Here is a 21,389-nt window from a genome sequence, read left to right on the forward strand (position 1 = left end):
GGACATAGTCGGTTTGGGGGTATCTTACGACATGTCGCGTTGCCAATCATGAATTAACTTGTTCATCTCGTTTATGTTGGAAACTGTCTCAAATGGAGGGAAAGTAACGTCTGTATATATTACACGTGAATTTCAGGCTGATAGTTAAAGCTTCTCTCGTGTAATACATTAGATAAGATTGAAATCCTATATCAAAATGATTTTATACAGTGTCAGGGAGATAACTGTTGTAAGATTTACAAACCAAATGGTCAGTAGGATCACAGGTGTTTGCATCTGTTTGATATCTATAGAAAAAAAGATTAGCCCTACTTTGATATAGTAGGAGTATCGACTAATTATTTATCTGTAAATACTTACAATGTGCAGACGCCTGTGGTAGGGTGATGAAATAATATTATCTTAAGATTGTCGTAATTAAGTACCCAAGCGAGTATGTTAACCTTCTTCATCCGAACATCTACATAATCAGCAGCAGTGATTTTGTCTTCATCTTAAATGAAGCAGATACCGTATTTTGACTTATCTGTCGACAGGCCCGTATTCATTGTTAGGCTGATTTAAAACAAATTCATAAAGAAAGTCGGTTGAACTATGGACGGTATTCAACATGCCTACCAATTGTACGCATAATGACTATTGATTTAAAATGAATATTATATTTTTATATTACATATAATTGCACGTAATCATTATTTTAACAGCAATTAATATCTCTGTTGATTCATTATTGTAAAAATATGCATGTACAAAAAACATTTATTCGGCGAGACAAGGAATTTCCGTGTTTACTGGGGTGGGTTACGGAATGTATGGGAAAGTGATATTACACATGGAGTGTTCACTGGGGTGGGTTACTGAATGTATGGGAAAGTGATATTACACATGGAGTGTTTACTGGGGTGGGTTACTGAATGTATGGGAAAGTGATATTACACATGGAGTGTTTACTGGGGTGGGTTACTGAATGTATGGGAAAGTGATAATACACATGGAGTGTTTACTGGGGTGGGTTACTGAATGTATGGGAAAGTGATACACATGGACTGTTTACTGGGGTGGGTTACGGAATGTATGGGAAAGTAATAATACACATGGAGTGTTTACTGGGGTGGGTTACTGAATGTATGGGAAAGTGATAATACACATGGAGTGTTTACTGGGGTGGGTTACGGAATGTATGGGAAAGTAATAATACACATGGAGTGTTCACTGGGGTGGGTTACTGAATGTATGGGAAAGTGATAATACACATGGAGTGTTTCCTGGGGTGGGTTAGGGAATGTATGGGAAAGTGATAATACACATGGAATGTTTACTGGGGTGGGTTAGGGAATGTATGGGAAAGTGATAATACACATGGAGTGTTTACTGGGGTGGGTTACGGAATGTATGGGAAAGTGATAATACACATGGAGTGTTTACTGGGGTGGGTTACGGAATGTATGGGAAAGTGATAATACACATGGAGTGTTTACTGGGGTGGGTTACTGAATGTATGGGAAAGTGATAATACACATGGAGTGTTTACTGGGGTGGGTTAGGGAATGTATGGGAAAGTGATAATACACATGGAGTGTTTCCTGGGGTGGGTTAGGGAATGTATGGGAAAGTGATAATACACATGGAATGTTTACTGGGGTGGGTTAGGGAATGTATGGGAAAGTGATAATACACATGGAGTGTTTACTGGGGTGGGTTACAGAATGTATGGGAAAGTAATAATAATACACATTGAGTGTTTACTGGGGTGGGTTAGGGAATGTATGGGAAAGTGATAATACACAGGAGTGTTTACTGGGGTGGGTTACGGAATGTATGATCATGGGAGTCTAATACAAAATGCATGATGTAACACATTGTATAAAATATATTGCTGTTGTTCATTAAGTTTTTACTGGTGTAGGGAAGGTAAATAGGGAGAGCTTCGCTATAAAATTTACAAAACATTATTTGATATTGAAGAGATACAGTATTGACTAAGTTGGGTTATGAAAGATACAATCGATAGATTTTGGTTATAAATTGTATAAACCATATTGATATCAAGCTTGAATATTAACTGGAGTGAGTTATCATAACCAGTAGGCTACTATGTTGTCTTAAACAACCCTACTAATTTGTGATAATTCTAAAATAAATTCATTCAGATAATATCAGAAAACAGATAAAAGATAATCATGATTTTAAATATTGATAAAACAATGGCGAAATATGAACAAAATATGTATTTACTCTTGAAACAATTCAAGAATGATCATGGTCGATATTCATGAATCGATGCTCATGCTCAAGTATGTTTTGCTCAGGCTCAAATAATTTGGATAAGAAATATGATATCTTAACTTTTTGTTCTCGATATTTTGAAGAAATTTCAGAAAAACTTCAAGTGAAGATTATTTTCAAATTGAAGGTTTTCCTTTAAAACGTTATTTCATTATTTAAACGAGTTTAAAAGAAGATGGGTTGAGCTTAAGCACGAGAATGGAGCATACGGACTCGGAACGATGAGCGTCTTCATCGGTGACATCCATCTAAGTCAAATCGGGGCAATACCACGTTCTCCGAATGAAAACCAGGATAGAGACTTAACTTTATTGTTCTAACACGTCATTTTATACCATCCCTTACATGAATATTTTTCAAAGTGTTTTTTTTTTTTTCACAATCATTTTATGTCATATTTTGTGTCCGATCCAAGATTCACCAGAATGAAGATGAGAATTATAACTATTAAGAACGTCAGAAATACAGTATATAAGTATTCAATGTTATCGATTTATCATTCATATTAAATTTATATTTGCTTTTTTACAGATTATATTTTAATAAAATAATATTAAAAAAAAATGTTTTGTCAAATTGTTTCATGGCAGCAAAAGATTTAGTAAATGATGGTTAATACACGATCCTAGTGTATTCATAAAGAACGAGATTATTCTTTATTTTATTGGTACATACATCAACAAGATAAAGAACCGTATACATTTGCAATAGGAACTTATGTTTTCTGATAAAGGATGAAGCTTCACGTTCTTGCAATTAAAATTTGCGGGAGACGATAAAAATGAAACTGGAGTGTTGGCGGAATCTTTCTACTTTTCCCAACTATCATCTTAATAATCCGATACATGTAACTAGGAAAACTTTCATATGAAATCTAGGAAAAGGTCTAGAAATAACTTTCTGGGAAATAGCGATAACAAACTTAAACTGTCAACATCCAAGACGACTGCCTGTTGGCCAATTTTGTTTTCTTAATATAATCCAAATTTGGAATATTCCTCCAGTGCTTTTTAAGAAATAGCGATCAAGATTTCTAATTGTCAAAATCAAAGATGGCTGCCCGCTAGCCATTTCGTAAGTAAAATTAACTGATGGATGGATGGACAGGACAAATGCTTTACGTCCTTGTCAGTTCGTGGTAAGTAAAAATAATGAAAGATTAGAAGAGATTTTAGTACTATTTTATTTTTCTAAGTCTGTGGCATTATGTTACAGTCCAGATTTGTGCAGGAATATCTACACACTTTGATTTTTAAAAGGAATTCATACCAATAAAGAATATTCTTAGACGAATAGACCTAAAGTTTAAATAACTGTAATGTCTTACCTGCAGGGTTTTATTCTGATGGTGTCAAGAGAATTAGATATAATATCAAAAATCAAACTTCATTTCATTACTCTTGCTAAGATTTAGCAATATGACATGTTTAACATAAAATAGGCTTTATAGTAAATCCTAAGTAAAAACCTGATACTCTATAAAGCATAAACAATGAATTTCCCTACAACTCGCACACAAATAGGCATCGTAAACAAGTCGGAGTCTATTTTTGTAAATTCTTTAAAGTATATTATCTTCAGTCCACACAATATTCATTAGTTTAATCACAAGAAAATTAAAAAATAATGGCAATACATAGATGTATTAACCAGATATGGTGTAAAGAATGCCCAATTAACCATCCATTGTAATACTGTTATTGAAACAATCTGAAAATAACTTTTGGGGACCGACACAAGCTTTTAAAATTGTGCACAAAAACAATGGGTTTTTTGCTATAAAATGTCTTGTCCCTCAAAATAATTCCTCTCAGTCCTGAATTATCTCCAACCTAAAACGACCGCCATTAGTGCCAAAGAATTAGAGTTAATTAAAAATACATGTAAATCTTGTTTCTCTTAACAGAGAGGCCCAACTAATTCTGTCATGCTTTTGGTCATGGTTGAAAATACTGAAGATTAGTAGTTAAGCAAATACCTTATCTAAAGTGGTGTCTTTCTAACATATTACAAAACCCAATAGAAATCAGACATTTGAATAACTTCTCCACCTTCAAAAGTCTATTCAATTCTATCATGTATGTTATTATATTGTCTTATTTCATGTAATGTAGCCCACAAAATTACCTTCCACAACAAAACACCCACACACTGTAAATGCAATCAATTTTTAAGCATCAACAATAACAACTCAGTTGTCACTGACCATGCATCTACAATTAACATCTCAATACATTTGTAGTCAAAAAGACTTTGTTTTTGAAATATTGTCTTAAGCTGTTTTTCATTTTTTTGCTGGAACACAGTCATTTAATCATACTTATGTCTGTAAATTATTTAAACCAATATTTGATAGTAAAGAAATCAGTACTCTTGGTTACGATTATACCACAGGCACCGAGATTCAACTGATCCCTCATCTTAAGTGAGCTAGTATTAATGTTGTCGTAATATTACTCTTCATCTCAACTCTGAGCTATCAATGCAATATTACCCCTCCTAGTAACATCGTAATATTACCTCTTGTCAACTCTGAGCTAGTAATGTTGTAATTTCACCCCTCATCTCAACTCTGAGCTATCAATGCAATATTACCCCTCCTAGTAACATTGTAATATTACCTCTTGTCAACTCTGAGCTAGTAACGTTGTAATTTCACTCCTCATCTCAACTCTGAGCTAGTAATGTTGCAATATCACTCCTCATCTCAACTCTGAGCTAGTAATGCTGTAATATTACTCATCTCAATTCTGAGCTAGTAATGTTGTAATATTACTCATCTCAATTCTGAGCTAGTAATGTTGTAATATCACTCCTCATCTCAATTCTGAGCTAGTAATGTTGTAATATCACCCCTGATCTCAACTCTGAGCTAATAATAAATATTACTACTGACGGTATTACCCCCTTTAGACTAGTAAGACAATAGTGTTGAAAATATCAAAATGTGGCACTGGGCAGTAACGTAGTACATAAATGATGAATGAACCAGCAAATCATCTAATTCCCATAAATACATGGCACTGACCGGCGTTGGACACTCAAAATATTCTCAAGTTTTGCTTTAGCACTTTTAAAATATCATAAAATCACTCTTATAATATAACAACACTATACACTTGCACACACTTTTCTCTCATTACAAATGATCAAAATTATAATATTTACAATCTGATTAAAAACTGTGGTCTTCCACAAATTATTTCCCAAAGTTCTAAGCTGATCACACTAAATGTGGAGTTTGTTATGTTCAGCAGTATATCAATCAAATGTCCCCATAGCTGGCACGGTCCACTGTTTTAATGAGATTGTGGTCTGTACACTTATACATAAATAATCAGTCAGTCTCACAGTCGTACATGGCAGAGATGTCTAGTTAATCTCCACTTATCATCACAGTTCGCTTGTCTCTGTGTTTGGACCGCACTTTAGTCCTGGCCTTAAAAACAGCAGCATTGTAATGGGTCTGGAAAAGAAATAATTAAATTTATTTACACACCTACCTCTCTCTAATATTGTATCATGCATTTCAATGTACATTTAAAACAGTTTTTGAATGAAAACTTCAGCAAGATCTGTACTCTTCCCTATTATAAAAATTATATCTTAACTAGTAATACAATCTTTACAAACTCCCTCTCTGAAAATAGCATTTAAGAATGCAAAAATCGATCTCCAGATTCTACAGCAACTTTGAAGTTGATCTAGGTCATTTCTGCAGATACTAAGCCGATAACCACTTTATTGAAATATAAGAGTAGGCTAGGTTTATGCATGTCAATATACTTTCTATCCATTCATTCCAGCATGCTATTCACCTAATATCAGGTCTCAAGTCTCTTAGCTCTGAAGAAATCATTGCCTTTAAGATTTTATCCTATTTGACCCCTGTGACCTTGAATGAAGGCCAAGGTCATAAATTTGAACAAGATCAACATCAAGTCTAATGGTAACTGAGAAGTAGTTGTTGAAAGGAAAAAGTTAACGATGGATACCACACCACGGCATAAGCTCTCTTGTCCTTCGGGCAGGTGAGCTTAAACTGAAATGATCAAGTAGCAATAACCCTATATATTAGTCTGACAGTTGGTGTTGTGTGAAATTCTTACCCTTTCCCACTTGGTTGGTTTAGATGAAGAACCAGGAGCAGAGGGGAGGAGAGGGTCACCTAGGCCAAACACTTCTCGTACTAGGACATTATCCTGAAACAAAAAAGCAGTTTTAATGTTTTTGACAAAAGTTTAAGTAATTCCTGTGCTTTCCATACTTATAAAAGTGTTTCTAATTTATTATGGGCAGACTTTAATGGTATCAAACTTTTTGAAAAATGCACTTGAATATTTTCTGGGTTTTTTCTTTAATTTTTACATCTCATGTAGCAAAAATACAAAAAAAAGTAAACAAGTTCTATTTACAATCCACTGTACAATACTAGAAATATATTTAATTCTTTTTTCTGAATTAGATTCTGTAAAAACTAACAGTTAAGCAGAAAGCTCTGTAAAAACTAACAGTTAAGCAGAAAGCTAACACCTTACTTAACATTTTTGGATTAACTTTGACAGTTAAAACCATGTACAGTAAATTATTAAAGCATGGTTTTTTCTCACTGGTTTGGGAAGGGGCCTTCTTGTCTCATTTTGGGAAAACTGTTGGTGAATTGGGAAAGATTTTTCAGGAGTAAACTGCAAATTTTGGGAATTTGGCTTAAATATGAAATAATTTCAATTGGGAACCGGGCTCATTGACAATCCCAAAAAGCCAGCAGAAAAAGCCCTGTAAAGTGAGGTTAAAGTGAAATCAGGCGCAAATTATTAAAAGTAAAGAATGAAGTGTAGTGAGGGGGCGATAACTCATTAGAGTTATCGTTCCTTACGGAACGTAATGATAGTATGAGCTAATTCGCGATTTTTGCCGGCTATTGTAGCGATTTGGGAGCGGAAAAAATGGCACATACAATTTTGATGGGCTGTTGAACCATTGTAAAACTCGGCTCGATCTAGGTCTGGATGTATCTGGTATCCCTGTGGAAATTCGTATTTATGTGATATTTTGGGTCAAACATGCCAAAATCGTCACTTTGACTAAGAGGTTCTGTTTAAATCACCCTCAAAATTCAGAAAAAAATCCAGGGATATATACAATGCACATACAAAGAGATAAATGTTTCCTGAAGAAAACAGTGTGTTTAGTTTTTCGATATCTTTAGCAGAACGGTTACAAGATTGTTTTGAAAATGGCCTATTTTTTCGACCTTCTCAGTATTTTTCCATTCGACTGGGGTATTTTCCTGCCTGTTTTGATGACGCAAGACCGGGTGTTTCCTTTCCGTTTAGCACGGTAGAACAGATGGACCGGATCGGCATACATAGTTATCAGCATTACATTCATTACGAATCAACTGGTTTTATATTTGTTTTGCGCGAGTCATCTTGATGATGTGTTTTAAAGCCTGCATTAACATCAACAGGTCCGTTAAAATTGACGTATGAAGTTTATATTTAATAGAAATTATTAACACACTTGGTTTGGTCGGCTTGACCGCATATATAAAGGACAACTATAGATAACGCCATCCTGAACTCATCGGGTATTATCGCTGAAATGATTCTCCGAGGAGTTCCGGATGGAACAACACCGGGGACTTCACGCCGCTTACTCGTTTAACCCCAGGCTTCAGCTGCATTCTAAGTGAGTTGTATTACATTTTCCCGTCAGGACCAGGACTTTTTAATATTATGTCATATTAAAAGTGACATTGGAGATTATAGTTGTTCTACTATGACCATATTTGTTGCTTTCCAGGATCAGTATTCATCGTCAACCCAGACCAGCGTTCAATTCTTTTCGATAACAAATCTAAACTCGTAGCCTACCGAGTCGTAGGCTTCCAGTACTGGCAGTAGGCCTAGTGTAAATGTTACGTGTTCATTAACGTTTTAGAGACAGGCGACGTTTAAATATGTAATATTTAATTTTTATTGTTTGTTTGTTTAATGAAATTACTGTGTCGTTAGTTGATGCTTTGATGTCTTGATCAGCTGATATTTGTTTATGTTGAGGAGCAACGACGTTTCGAGAATCATATCTCATACATATTAGCTTACGATGACACGAACTTTCAAGGAACTACTGTACACGTACTTCAGTACACACTAGCAGTATATTCAGAGACATGTATATATGTCTCTGGTATATTGAACAATTCTTTTTCAGTAATATAAGTTTTTTTTTCAAATTTCTAATGAAATATTTATATTCTAATGCTTTAAATTTTGAAATTAAAGTCTCTGACCTGCCCTTTATTGAGATGGTTCTTAGGACAGTGTCAAATTATATCATCTTTTGCATTAATAAATATATGAAATAAGTTTTCAAATATATTTAAACCCTTCACTTTTATGCACCAAAGAAAACAATATGCAAGAAAGCTGTTCTGACAAATTTAAGCTAAAATATTGTCAATTATTATGTTGCATTAAGTAAAATTATGTTGCTTTGGGTGTCATGCATTTTTTTTTTTTATCTTTTAAAATTAAATTAATTTCTTAACTTATTACAAAAAAAAGTATAAGATGGAAAATTATTTGACAAAATCAAAGAGCTACCAGGTTTTAGCTATCACAATTTTACAAAATAGTTGACTTTGAAATTTCATGAATTAGTCAATTTTCAAATATCTATAAGTTGCTTTATTATCAATTCCATATCAACATATTTCAACTCTTTGCTTACATGTACATGTGCCAAAGAAAACCATGTGCGAGAAACCTGTTCTGACAAAATTTTACTAAAATTATGTCAATTGTTTTATCACATTAATTTAATTAACTAATTTAGGGTGTGGGACCATGTTGTATTTTTGTTTTATCTTTTGAATTTTTAATCTGTTTCAACTTATTACAAAAGGTATTATAGAAAACTACTTCTCAAAATTAAAGAATTACCAATATTTTGTTATCACTATTTTACAAAATAGTTTTTCTCCCAAATTTCATCTGCACACAGGTAGCAATTAGTAAAATCTTTTGAATCTAAACTTTAATTATATAAAGGTATTATAGAAAATTATTCGACAAATTCAAACAATGACCAGGATTTTAATTTATAACCATTCTACAAAATAGTCTTCTTCATAATGTCATCTCCACACAGGTAAAATACTGTAACACAGGGACTAGTGTACATGTAAATAGTTTATATGTTTCTTTTTTTAGGCCAACACCACCATATGCATATATTTACATTAGGAGGGGTGTTCTAAATTGTTGGCCAAAGACCGCACTTAATTTCCCTCTATATTCTACTGAAGAAACAAATTCAGAATTTTGAAACTTTACATAAAATCTGATTTTAATTTCATATTGTAGAACTAGTCTCTCAATATCAAATATTTTGATATTGGGATGAAACCATTTTCTTTAATTATCACATCTTTTACAATAGCAACTGTGACAAATAAGAATTAAAAAGTTTTAAACAGTTACTGTAATTGCAAGCCTTAGACCGCAAGTAATTACCCTCTATGTTCTACTTAAAAAAAAACTTCATTAAAATGTTTTTGAGACTTTGTATGAAATATGGTTTTCATTTCATTTAGTAGAACTATTCTCTCAATTTCAAGCCATTTAGATATTAAGAAACAAATTTTCCACAATTTTTACTGTAAGATAGTTTATTAATTATTTATTATTGAGGGGCCGAGTGGTTAAGATATGTCATGACACTTTATCACTAGCCCTCCACCTCTGGGTTGCTAGTTCGAAACCTACGTGGGGAAGTTAACTGGTACTGATCGTAGGCCGGTAGTGTTTCTCCTGGTACTCCGGCTTTCCTCCACCTCTAAACCTGGCACGTCCTCAAATGAACTTGGCTGTTAATAGGACGTTAAACCAAATACACAAAGTTTATTAGTATTATATATATAGAAGAAGTATAGAAAAGTTTGAACAGTTATCCTGCAGAAGAAAAGGGAAGCTGACAATCAGGCCGGTATGTGCTGTCGTGGTTGTGTCTTTGGGCAGAACCATTTTACCCTTATTGCTCTGGATGGCATGCAATGGGCCTCTTATATGTTGTTCAGTCAGGTAGTCACCAACTACTACAAGGAGACCCAGCCTCAGACTTAAAGATGCTACTTATTTTTCAGAAACCGGACAAGCTGGTCTACACTGCTACCTTACAAGAAGTTTAAATCATTTATTTGAAAAGAAAATATTATTTATTTTGCTTGGTAAGCTTCATTTTCATAAATTATTGCACCATTTCCTGGATGGCATGTGGACAGACAGGTCTCCTGCATGTTGTTCAGAGGTAGTCACTAACTTCTACAAGGAGACCCTGCCTCAAACTGACTTAGCTGGCTATTCAAAGGGTGATAAACAAAGCTAACAAAGCAAATATATATAAGAGTAAGAGATAATTGCCACTTAATTTTCAGAAACTTGGCAAACTGGTGTACACTGCTACCTGATAAAAGGTTAAAAAAAGGTATTTAAAAATAAAAACATGTTTTATTATGCATGGTTAAGCTTCCTTTACATGAATTATTGTTCAAATTCACATAAGACAATTTAAAACTTGCTAATTACCTAATTTTCATCCGTGATAGAAAAAGGGAGATAACTTGCTCACCTGTTCTTGATATAAAATTACCTGGGTAATTATAATGTACAATTCATATTAATGCTTTTGTAGATATTTCCCTAAAGTTCTATTCATGATCGATCAATTATCGATATGATGATGATTGATCATGAACTTATTAGTGATTCCCAACACTACTGAAGAAGTTGCAAAATTTTCGAATAAAAAAAATAGATACCTGGTAATCTCCCAATTTGCTCGACACGGACCACTGACAAAGACACTGATACTGACTTTAAACTATGGGGAAAGTCTCGAAATATCAATTTAAAGAAATGGCTATGTCAAACAAACAAACAATTTTCCTTCTCTCATTTGTATCATTGTGTTCCACTGGGGAATTCATACAAAAATGGGATTTTCCTCGTGCAAGTGTGATTTATTAACAATTTTCTCCAAGATTAATATTGGGGCGAGCCAATTCCCATAAAATCTTGGATATTCCTATCTGAAAGAGTTAATCCTATCTTTTTCGAGGAAATTTGTCCAAATTTAGATATTGTCTGATTGCAATGAAATTTGGTACAGTATATAGGTACATCATTGGACACCGGTTACTCTTGTAACCTCACTTTAACTTTTTTTAAACAGAATGACTGCTATTTCCCAGCCTCTGATTGGTCCAAAATAAGATATTGTCCAATTTTGATGAAATTTGATATGTAGGTACATCATGGGACACTGGTCCCTCTGGTCACCTCATTTTCACATTTTACCAAAATGGTCGCCATTTCCTGGCCTCTGATTGGTCCAAATTTAGATATTGTCTGATTTCAATGAAATAGGGGTATTATGGGACAGCAAATTCAACTTCATGGGTTTCATTTCCTTGGCAATAAGACAGTTTTACTTATTTTTGTTTAACGTCCTATTAAAAGTCAGGGTCATTTACAATATTTGTAAGGACGTGTTGGTTTTGGTGGTGGAGGAAAGCTGGAGTACCCGGAGGAAAACCACTGACCTACGGTCAGTACCAGGTAACTGCCCAACGTCGGTTTCGAACTCGCATCCCTGAGATGGACAGCTAGTGATAAAATGTTGGGACACCTTAACCACTCGGCCCCGCGGCCCAACCTTTAACACAGTCTTCTCATTGGTTGAAATTTAGATATTGAGCGATTTTTTTTATGAAAACTGCTGAAACAGAGTTATCGCCCCTCACTACGCTTCATTCTTTCTGTGACATCCTTCAGGTGTCGCCCAACTAGTATGGTGAAGGAGTAAAGCATTATTTTGTTAAATATTCAGAACTGTTTACCTGTAGGTGTTGGTAGATTCCCGAAGTAAGTGCCAAGCACAGAGCATCATATTGGTTTTGTTTTACCCAGGAGTCAATCACAAAGTTTTCCTTCCCAAATTTCACACAATTTTCTGGCGAGTCTCCAACCTGTAACCATCGAGTTCACACTAACACTCAGCAAGTTGTAACAAATTTTCAACACAAATGTATTCAAGAAATACCACAAATATGTTTTCACTAGATATTCACCTGATTTCTTGGTTATCACATGAACTTACCATATTTAAAAGAAACCCAGTCACCAGGATCAAGATGTTGGAAATCAGCATTATTACAATTCTTTATTACACTCTGAACCACACACATGTGTGCAACCAGGGTTAATATAGAAAACAACAAGCATGTCGATAGCAGACAGGGTAACAGAGTAAAGATGCAATAATGCTTACAAAATAAAGAAAACTAAATACATTGTCGATATCAGACAGGATAACAGAGTAAAGATGCAATGATGCTTACAAAATAAAGAAAACTAAATACGTTGTCGATATCAGACAGGATAACAGAGTAAAGATACAATGATATACATACAAAAAACATGAATATATGACATTCTATCAAAAATCCATGGTATGCTAAAAGCATCCTACCTCCACAGTTCGGAGAATATCTCTAAAGCTAGAGCGCTGTTGACGTCTCTCTTTCTTGGCCCTATATTTCTGCGAGTCAGTGGCGAGAGTCTTCAGTGTGTCAATCAAAGTGTCAATATCATCACCTTCATATTCCTAAAATACAATATCATATTGTTGCAGAAACTGATGCTACCAATGAATCCAATGGAAAGTGAATACGTAATAATTTTAACTTCTTTTTTCTTGCTTATGTAAAATTATCCTCTGACTGACATATAAATTCATTGTAAGATATGATAGATAATATACAAATGCAAGTCCCCATGTATAAAATTGAAACCTAACCTTCTATCTGAACACCAAACTTTGGGATTAACCCAGTATATAAATTATTGAGTATTACACCTTTTTTTCATGAGTTTAGATAAAAGTCTGAATAAGGCAGTCTGGTTTAGGCTGTGTACTGTAAATATCTCACACAAAATACGTGTTTTTTGTAATTTATAAAAATACTTAATTTTACAGAGATATTTTTACTACAATTTTAGATGCTTTAACTCGTCAATATATCACATTTAATATACTTTATTATACATGTATATATTTTTAACATACATCGTCTTCTTCTCTTGCCAGCTCATACATAAGAGCAATGGTTTCTCCTGCAGTTATCCTAAGTTCTACATCTTTACTCAGTAGTAGGTCAGGCAGCTTTCCTATATGACTGTGAAGTAATAAAAGATAGGGTTCATGAGATATTGTGGGAACTTGAGTCCTAACAATGAAGCAAGGGTGACAACTCCATTGTGTTACAGGCATATTTTACCTTTCTTCACATGTAGTAATACAAATCAGGCTATACTAATTTAGAATTGAAAATTACCAGTGTCTGTTACTGTGTTTTGTGAAAATACTCATAGCAGTGCAAAACAATAACATTACAATTTGGTAGGTCCTACAAGGAATGCCTATATTGTCGCTCATAATCACAACACTGTGTAAACTCATCACTCCATTCAGCTTTCTCCATGTTGCATTCTTTATAAACATCATTAAAACCAAGGCAAACAGTACTTTAATACACGTAAACATGTCTTAACATAGGTTTAGAACATTTTTAACAGTACAGGCTCAGGCCTTGCAATATCTTAAATCTATTTCATTATTTAAATGAAGAAAGCATGGTTTAATGAGGATAAAATCAATAGTTATAGTCACTTTAATGCTAGGGACGGTCATAAACAAACTTTATTTATTTAATTGTAGATAATGATGACATATTCGTTTTTATTTCGTTTGGGTTAAGTGTTTTTCCGTTAGAGGAATAGGTGATATTTTCTCTATGTTGTTAATGTAAACAATATGGCGGCTTGCTACATTTACATTTTAGATATCACTGTCTAGGACGTTTCAGATTGTTCAATCTGACATCTACATCTTATTTAGTTAAATATTTCTTAATTATGTACAAAGATCACACTAACCTTTGTGTTTCTTTATGAAAAAAAACAACACATCAATAACGCACGTAGTCTGCCATTTTGTTTAAACTTCTGGGGGCGAGGCTAATAACTACTTCCGGTACGGAATCCGGAAAGGACACAAAGTACGGAAAGAGTTAAAAAGAACTAATGAAAAAAACAAAGTTTTTGTTATGGCCGTGCTACAGGTTTTTAGATGTTTTTAATTTTGCGCAAAAAAAAAAAAAAAACCCATCAAAATTGAGCATTAGATGCCAAAACCCAATATTAACTAGATTCCACAGTATCATATCTGTACATTAAACCTGTGGTTCTTAAAATCTCACTTTTATATGTAGTTAACCTGTGTATGGTAAGTGTACCTTTCAACAAGTTTGTTGACTAGAAACGATGGAGCAATGGACAATAGCAGACTCCAGGAACTAAGAGCTGCAGCATGTAGACGACACACCTCAGGATTAATGTTGGGGATGCTCTTATCTCCCTTCCTGTACGACAGTTTGAAAATTCCCTCTAACGCATCCATTGTCTTCATAACATCCTACAACAATGATGGGTATTTAGTTAAATAAAAGGACGCAAATAAACATTTTAATTTTTTCTTTAATTTCTGATATGTATTTATTTACTTGATGTTTTTTTGTAGCAGATCAGCACATTAAGAATGGAGCACACACTACTAGTATCCGTAATTCATTTCATTATATATGACAAGGCCATGAAAGTGACTTTATTAATTTCCAATTTTTGTTAAATACTCATACATACATCTATGTCACTGCAGGCAAGAAAATGACAAAGTCCCAGAGTCAGTGCACACTGCAATAAAAAGAAGTATTAAAATCAAGAACTCTTTATTTCTGAAAATATAAAAATTAAACATATGTGTATCACAAATACAACAAATCATTCAAAATTATCAGTAATGCGACAGTCAAATATTTAAAACTATTTCTGCCTTGTATCTCTTTTTTTTCCCCTACTATTTCTACATACAATCTTTATATTAACACAGGTATGTTTAAACTGCAAATTCAGCCACCAATACATGACTCTTGTAAGCCCAAAATTCTTCACCCTGCCCTGTATCATTTGTATCATTTGTACACAATAAATTTCAGGCACTGTAAACTGTAAAAATTTTAAAGATACAGTTAAGTGTACACGTATAAGAAATCATGGAATAATATCCCTGCTTTGATTATGTTTCTGTAATTGTTAGCAGGTAAGCAAATCCCACTCTTTGATGAATATATAAATTAAAACTATGGTTGAAACTATTTTTTTCATTAAGTGAGTGACCTTACCTCAGATCTCCCCTTTACCGCAGCACTGTTATCAGTCATGGTGGCCATCAGCTGAGGCTTCAGTGCCTTAATCTCATCCTCGATGTCAAGACCCAGCTGGATACACATCAAGCTCAGACATCGTGCAGCGAGAGCCTGCTCATCACCTCTTCCCTTCTTTATACATCTCACCAGGCAGTCACTCACTGTCATCTTCCTGTGGGTGACGATATACAAAAATATCTAGTTATCAGCAGGACACTTACTGAATGAATGGCAATTTCCTAGAATTCCATCGACTTTCAAATATATTTCTCATAGCCCTAGGCTCCTTTAGGCCTCCTACCCCTAATAGGTATAGCCACTGTTGATGGACCACTATATTGCAATACAAATTATCAAAATATGAGAATGACTCCTCCAAAAGGAAAGAGTAATTAAGAGGCAGAAAAAAGATAGAACTATGCCAACAATTACAGTGGAGGTAACAGAATATAATATGATGTTGATACCTTTTACATATCCAACTGGAATCAGTGTCAATTTGTGTTGTATTTGGGAATTAATTTTTAAAGGCATTTTTCTCCAGAGAATACTAAACCAATTTCACATATTTTCTCAGTTTGATTTTTTTTTAAATCCAATCTCTGTCCTTATATACATTACCTGTCAAGAAGGAATTCTGAAATGCATTTTTTACTTAATGCTTTTGTCAACCCCTCCAGACAGGATTTTCTCCCTTGTGCACTGAAAAATTAAAGGTAAAAATGTCTTGATTGTTGATCTGTTTATTTTTATTGCCAGACATCTATCAGGTAAGTGTTTCAACAATGGTGTCATTTAGCCAGGTATACCGTGAACAACTAATCACATAATTATTACAATTATTTTAGATTTCATCATATGAGGGTTGGGAGGCCACAACCACCTAAGTTTTACTGTCAAGCTACCCAACTGAGAATGAAGCAAAGATCTTGTCGGGGATATTTTTTAATGTAATTTGGTTCAACAATTTTTATCTACCAGGTAAATTTCAAACTGCCCAGACCTTTGAATACTAAACCCAGGGATTATTTTGGGTTACCAAATGGATGGATCATTTTCAAGGAAAAGAACTATTTGTTATATAATTTATGGGCCATGTATAAAAAAATTTAAGGATTTTTCTGAATCCTGTGGGTCATTCAGGAAAATTATTGGCCAATGGCCCCCTCCAAAATGATCCCTGCTGACCAGATTATCTCAATGATGGTGTCTCATAGCATGAAACATATGCTCAAACTGTGTTCATGTATATATTTCAACACAGACAGGAATTTATACCCATGTATCTTCTCAGATGGAGTTGCACGAGAGTAAAATTGTTTGAACATAAAAGGTTAAAACATGACATCTTCCAATTAATATAGGTCACTCATCAGGTGTCTGCCGTATTAGCATATTATGAAATGGCTTTATAAAACTATATTTTTGAAGATGTTGGAGTTATTTGAAGAAAGGTGACATAAAATAAGGTTTCTTTGACATTGTAGACTACGAATATTATAGCATACATTTAGATAGACTATTTTCATATTTCAGAAGCATCAAAATTTTTAAAAAGAATACATACAGGTACATTTATTTTTGTGTCTTTTGTGATAACAAACTGGTAAAATCTTTCTCGAGTTGAGACTTCTTTTATCAAATCCCAATATTTTTGACACATAACTGAACTTTGCTATTTCAGATGGATTCATACATGTACAGCTATCAAAGCTCTACATTGTCCATTTTTGTGTATATTGTACTGGACTTGACTTTCTGATATCTTCAATCATTGGGAAAATGCATACAGGAACATCCCTGCCCTATGCAGATATGATAATATGGTATTCCCGTCTTTTCCTTAAAAATTGTTTTAACACCTTTTTAATTATTTTATCAATGTGTGGTTTTGGCAGATATTCTTTACTGGAAAAGCCCTCCCTAAATCCCTGCATAGGCTAACGATAGGCTAACAATTGCTGCTATGAAAGGTAATATTTTATACTCATGATCAAGAAAATGCTTGACACTGGCAACATTACTAAACAAGCGTCTCTGTGACTTTAATTACATGTATTCTAACCAGCTGAAAATTGGACTTAGAACTGATGCAATCATCTGGTTTTTGTTTATGTAAATTACCCTGACTGGCCCGAGTTCAGTTTTTTGTTGTATTACTAGTAACTATAAAAGTATGTTTGTAAATATAAATTCATGCATGTTTGTTATCTGGAGCAGCGAGGCACACATTTATGTTTCAGTCACAGCAAATAATCATAAACATATTAATATCACTGGAATACAAAAATAGCAATGAAATTTGTACCTTTTCTGTAGAATTCCTTCTATACATTCCTTCAGCTTATCTTCAAAGTTTTCTTGAGCACTTGCTTCATCCACACCATCTAAATGAATAAAACATGATTAACAAATTAAGGCACATTAACAATAGAATAGAATGAGCGGACAATAAAAAAGAACATAACAAATATCAAAATAGAATGAGATGAAATGGTACCTTCTTCTGGAATACTGTTGTGTTCCTCTGACTGGACACTGACTGTACTGACATTATCAGCAGTATCATATTCCTCATCACTTGGTGGCTGGGACACTCTTCCCTTCCCTCCTAAAACATCACAGTAAGAAATTAAAGATAGTAAGCAATGGCTGGGACTCTTCCCTTCCCTCCTAAAACATTACAGTAAGAAATTAAAGATAGTAAGAAATGGCTGGGACACTCTTCCCTTCCCTCCTAAAACATTACAGTAATAAAAATAGTAAGAAATGGCTGGGACACTCTTCCCTTCCCTCCTAAAACATCACAGTAAGAAATTAAAGATAGTAAGCAATGGCTGGGACTCTTCCCTTCCCTCCTAAAACATTACAGTAAGAAATTAAAGATAGTAAGAAATGGCTGGGACACTCTTCCCTTCCCTCCTAAAACATTACAGTAATAAAAATAGTAAGAAATGGCTGGGACACTCTTCCCTTCCCTCCTAAAACATTACAGTAAGAAATTAAAGATAGTAAGCAATGGCTGGGACACTTCCCTTCCTTCCTAAAACATTACAGTAATAAAAATAGTAAGAAATGGCTGGGACACTCTTCCCTTCCCTCCTGAAACATCACAGTGTGAAAAATAGCCTTTCTCAGTGTTTGTTGATCAGACGTCAACTGAACTAATACATAAATAAAAAAAATTAACAAAGTTCTCTGAATCAATTCATACATTGTGTGTAATATACTCATACATTGTGTGTAATATACAAACTGGTTGTGGGTGCAGAAGACATCATTGTAATAGCATATTGTGTATGTGTCCTTATTAAAATTGCTTTTGTTTACATGATTATGATGAATCTGTTACATGTGTAAAGCTTACATGTTCTGGGCTAACATCAGTTTGACATTATTTTGACATAAATATACCTCAGCAAAATACCCATTTTATGCCGATTGTTCATTGCTTTTTCAGTGATCTAGTAAGTTCCATCAGCTCTCATTCAGTTTTCTATACTAAGCAGATCCAATATATTGAGATGATTCCCTACATAAGCTTGGCAGATTGACAATGGTTTGAATGCCATGGAGTGTTTATATCTTCCATATTCTTGACTGGGAGAAATATTACTGAACATGTTCCAGCAACCAAAAAAGTAAGGATATCAATTTAAATTATTTGACTTCAGATCTTCCCTTCATATTTTATCTCTGAATCTTATAAGTAAATGTCACTTTGACTCTAAAACTTTAGCCATCCTCTACAGTCTGCACACCCTTATGAACATTATTATTTGTCAAACAGTGCACCAGATAACTTTTTAGATCAGGGAGTGATGGGCTGCCTCTGATGAAGGACAGGGAGTAATCTAAGATACATCTGAGATTGTTGTACGCATACTTAAAATAAACAACAAAACAATCTACTTGTTTTCTATCCTTGCCTACTTTACAAAATATGATCTGTGCGTGAGCTCCATTCAAACATTCCAGATACAGAAATGAATGGCTCAACGCTTTTGAGGTTGTTGAAAGAATATAACATGTTTACTTTTAAAAATTGTTAATAATTTTGTCTATAATACCTTTGACAGTGTTCTGGCTTTCATTGACAGATGATTTAGTTTTAAAAAATACTTTCATATACTGTCAGCAGACACTATTTTAAGCTTCTTGCCATTCACACAGCACGCCATATGTCATTAGTGATCTGAGTCAATGGAGTGCTTAGAAGCACTCGCGGTCAGACTAGAGCAACAAAGAGCGCTTGGAAAAAGCCTTGAAGCATACATAGAGTTACGCTGGGCATTGTCAGTCGATAAAAATATCTCCCGCATCATGAACACATTACTATGCTATGTTAATTAATTGTCACATGTACAGGAGCTTTTAAGTTCTTGCATCAAAATCTTAGGCGTAATGCTACATTCATGAGAGTTTTGGGTACGTTTCCATTTTTTTCTAGTGAGTTTTTTTCTAATTACAAGGCTGTAAATTACGCTTGTACACTCCTTATCTGGAGCACCGGTCAAAGAAAGAAAAAAATATTGGTTTTATTATTTCAGTTAACATGTGCACAAACGTTTTTTTTTTAATTTTTATCATTAGATTTTTTTCTTATGCCATATAATCGTTGCTAACCTGTGCTTTTATATCAGTTATATCAGTCGTCGGTCTTTTTAAGCTATCAGCTTCTGGACCTCCTTGTTATTGATTCTCCACCTTCCAAATGAGCTCCTCGACTTCTTTTCTTGAAATTTTGTAGAGGAATTATCCCATTGAATATTATTAGAATATGCCTTCACGAAACGAAGTGGTCAACAACAATCTGTGCATTACCTCAGTTGACCTGGTGTTAGCTCACCTCAATGATAGGCTAGCCTAGCTAACTCTGATAAGATTGGTTTTGGACACAGAAAAAAACCTCATTTCACTAGATCGGTCATCCCTGCGTATTCTTATGAGTTCACCATGTGACAAATATATTCCACTTTTTGAAGATTGTTACATAATTCAATTCAAAAATTATTTTATTATTCCAAATATAGACAAATATACATGTTCAATATACATACAATCAATAAACCTAATTATATTAGAAATTTAAATATTATTTATGTATATTATTATCATTTGTTAAGTTTTTAAATATTTATATACATAATCGTAGAAATGAAAGACTATATGAATGTCCTATATAAAGGCAGATCCGAGGTGAAAGTCGTTAGATCGAGTTTACATACTGTACATGTGGCCTTGGTCAAAAAGGCGGGAGTTGTCAATGACAGTAAAGTCTATCCAACCTACTGTTTGTTTGTTTAGCGTAGATCTATTCTTTATCTACGAGCAATTCAAAATCTTCAACATACTGGGAAGATAGAGATGGTGACGTATCTACATATAGGCCTAGTTATCATGCGTGAATGTAAAAAGTTCACGTGTTGTTATGACACATATGGTCGTGAATCGTCTTACCTTTCTTCTTTCCTTTCGGCATTATTCTCGATAATTTCTTCTAATTTCACAATCTAATAAATGTTTTAAACACATAGATTTTCGTATATGAAAATCAAAAAGATAATATGGGGTTTGAGTTTGAGAAGAAACGTTGAACTTCGACAGCATGGTAGGCCCTGAATGGATTCTCACATTCTGAGCTAAAAATAGAAATTGCCTCGTTTCTAACGACGGAAATAAAACTAAACTAATAAGGTATCAACTTGCAAATTTAATGTATTGTTTCATTTAAACTCATCCAATGAGATGTTTTGGTAAAATGTAACAGCAA

The 21,389-nt window shown here is 34.0% G+C and overlaps 1 protein-coding gene across 1 annotated transcript; it reads right to left on the minus strand.

Moving 5' to 3' along the window:
• Nucleotides 1–3,451: 3,451 nt before the first annotated feature.
• On the minus strand, nt 3,452–21,255 carry LOC117330478 (interferon-related developmental regulator 1-like). Its single transcript, XM_033888773.1, has 12 exons — nt 21,077–21,255; nt 18,117–18,227; nt 17,925–18,003; nt 16,238–16,318; nt 15,593–15,788; nt 15,054–15,104; nt 14,648–14,826; nt 13,420–13,528; nt 12,823–12,957; nt 12,191–12,319; nt 6,396–6,488; nt 3,452–5,752 (listed from the first exon to the last, which is right to left on the minus strand). The coding sequence occupies exons 1-12, from the start codon at nt 21,096–21,098 to the stop codon at nt 5,663–5,665; spliced, it is 1,275 nt and encodes a 424-aa protein (XP_033744664.1). The 5' UTR covers nt 21,099–21,255; the 3' UTR covers nt 3,452–5,662.
• Between the last annotated feature and the right edge of the window lie 134 nt (nt 21,256–21,389).

Source organism: Pecten maximus, chromosome 7 (genome assembly GCF_902652985.1).
Source record: "Pecten maximus chromosome 7, xPecMax1.1, whole genome shotgun sequence".
In the NCBI taxonomy this organism is placed as follows: domain Eukaryota; kingdom Metazoa; phylum Mollusca; class Bivalvia; order Pectinida; family Pectinidae; genus Pecten; species Pecten maximus.

What these genes read in the sequence shown, in the direction of transcription:
- LOC117330478 (XM_033888773.1), bottom strand. Translation starts at nt 21,098, where the DNA reads ATGCCGAAAGGAAAGAAGAAAG. An exon ending in TCAGAATTCCTTCTTGACAG is followed by an intron (nt 15,789 to 16,237) that starts GTAATGTATATA and finishes CGTCACCCACAG; the next exon opens with GAAGATGACAGTGAGTGACT. An exon ending in CGGTAAAGGGGAGATCTGAG is followed by an intron (nt 15,105 to 15,592) that starts GTAAGGTCACTC and finishes TTTTTATTGCAG; the next exon opens with TGTGCACTGACTCTGGGACT.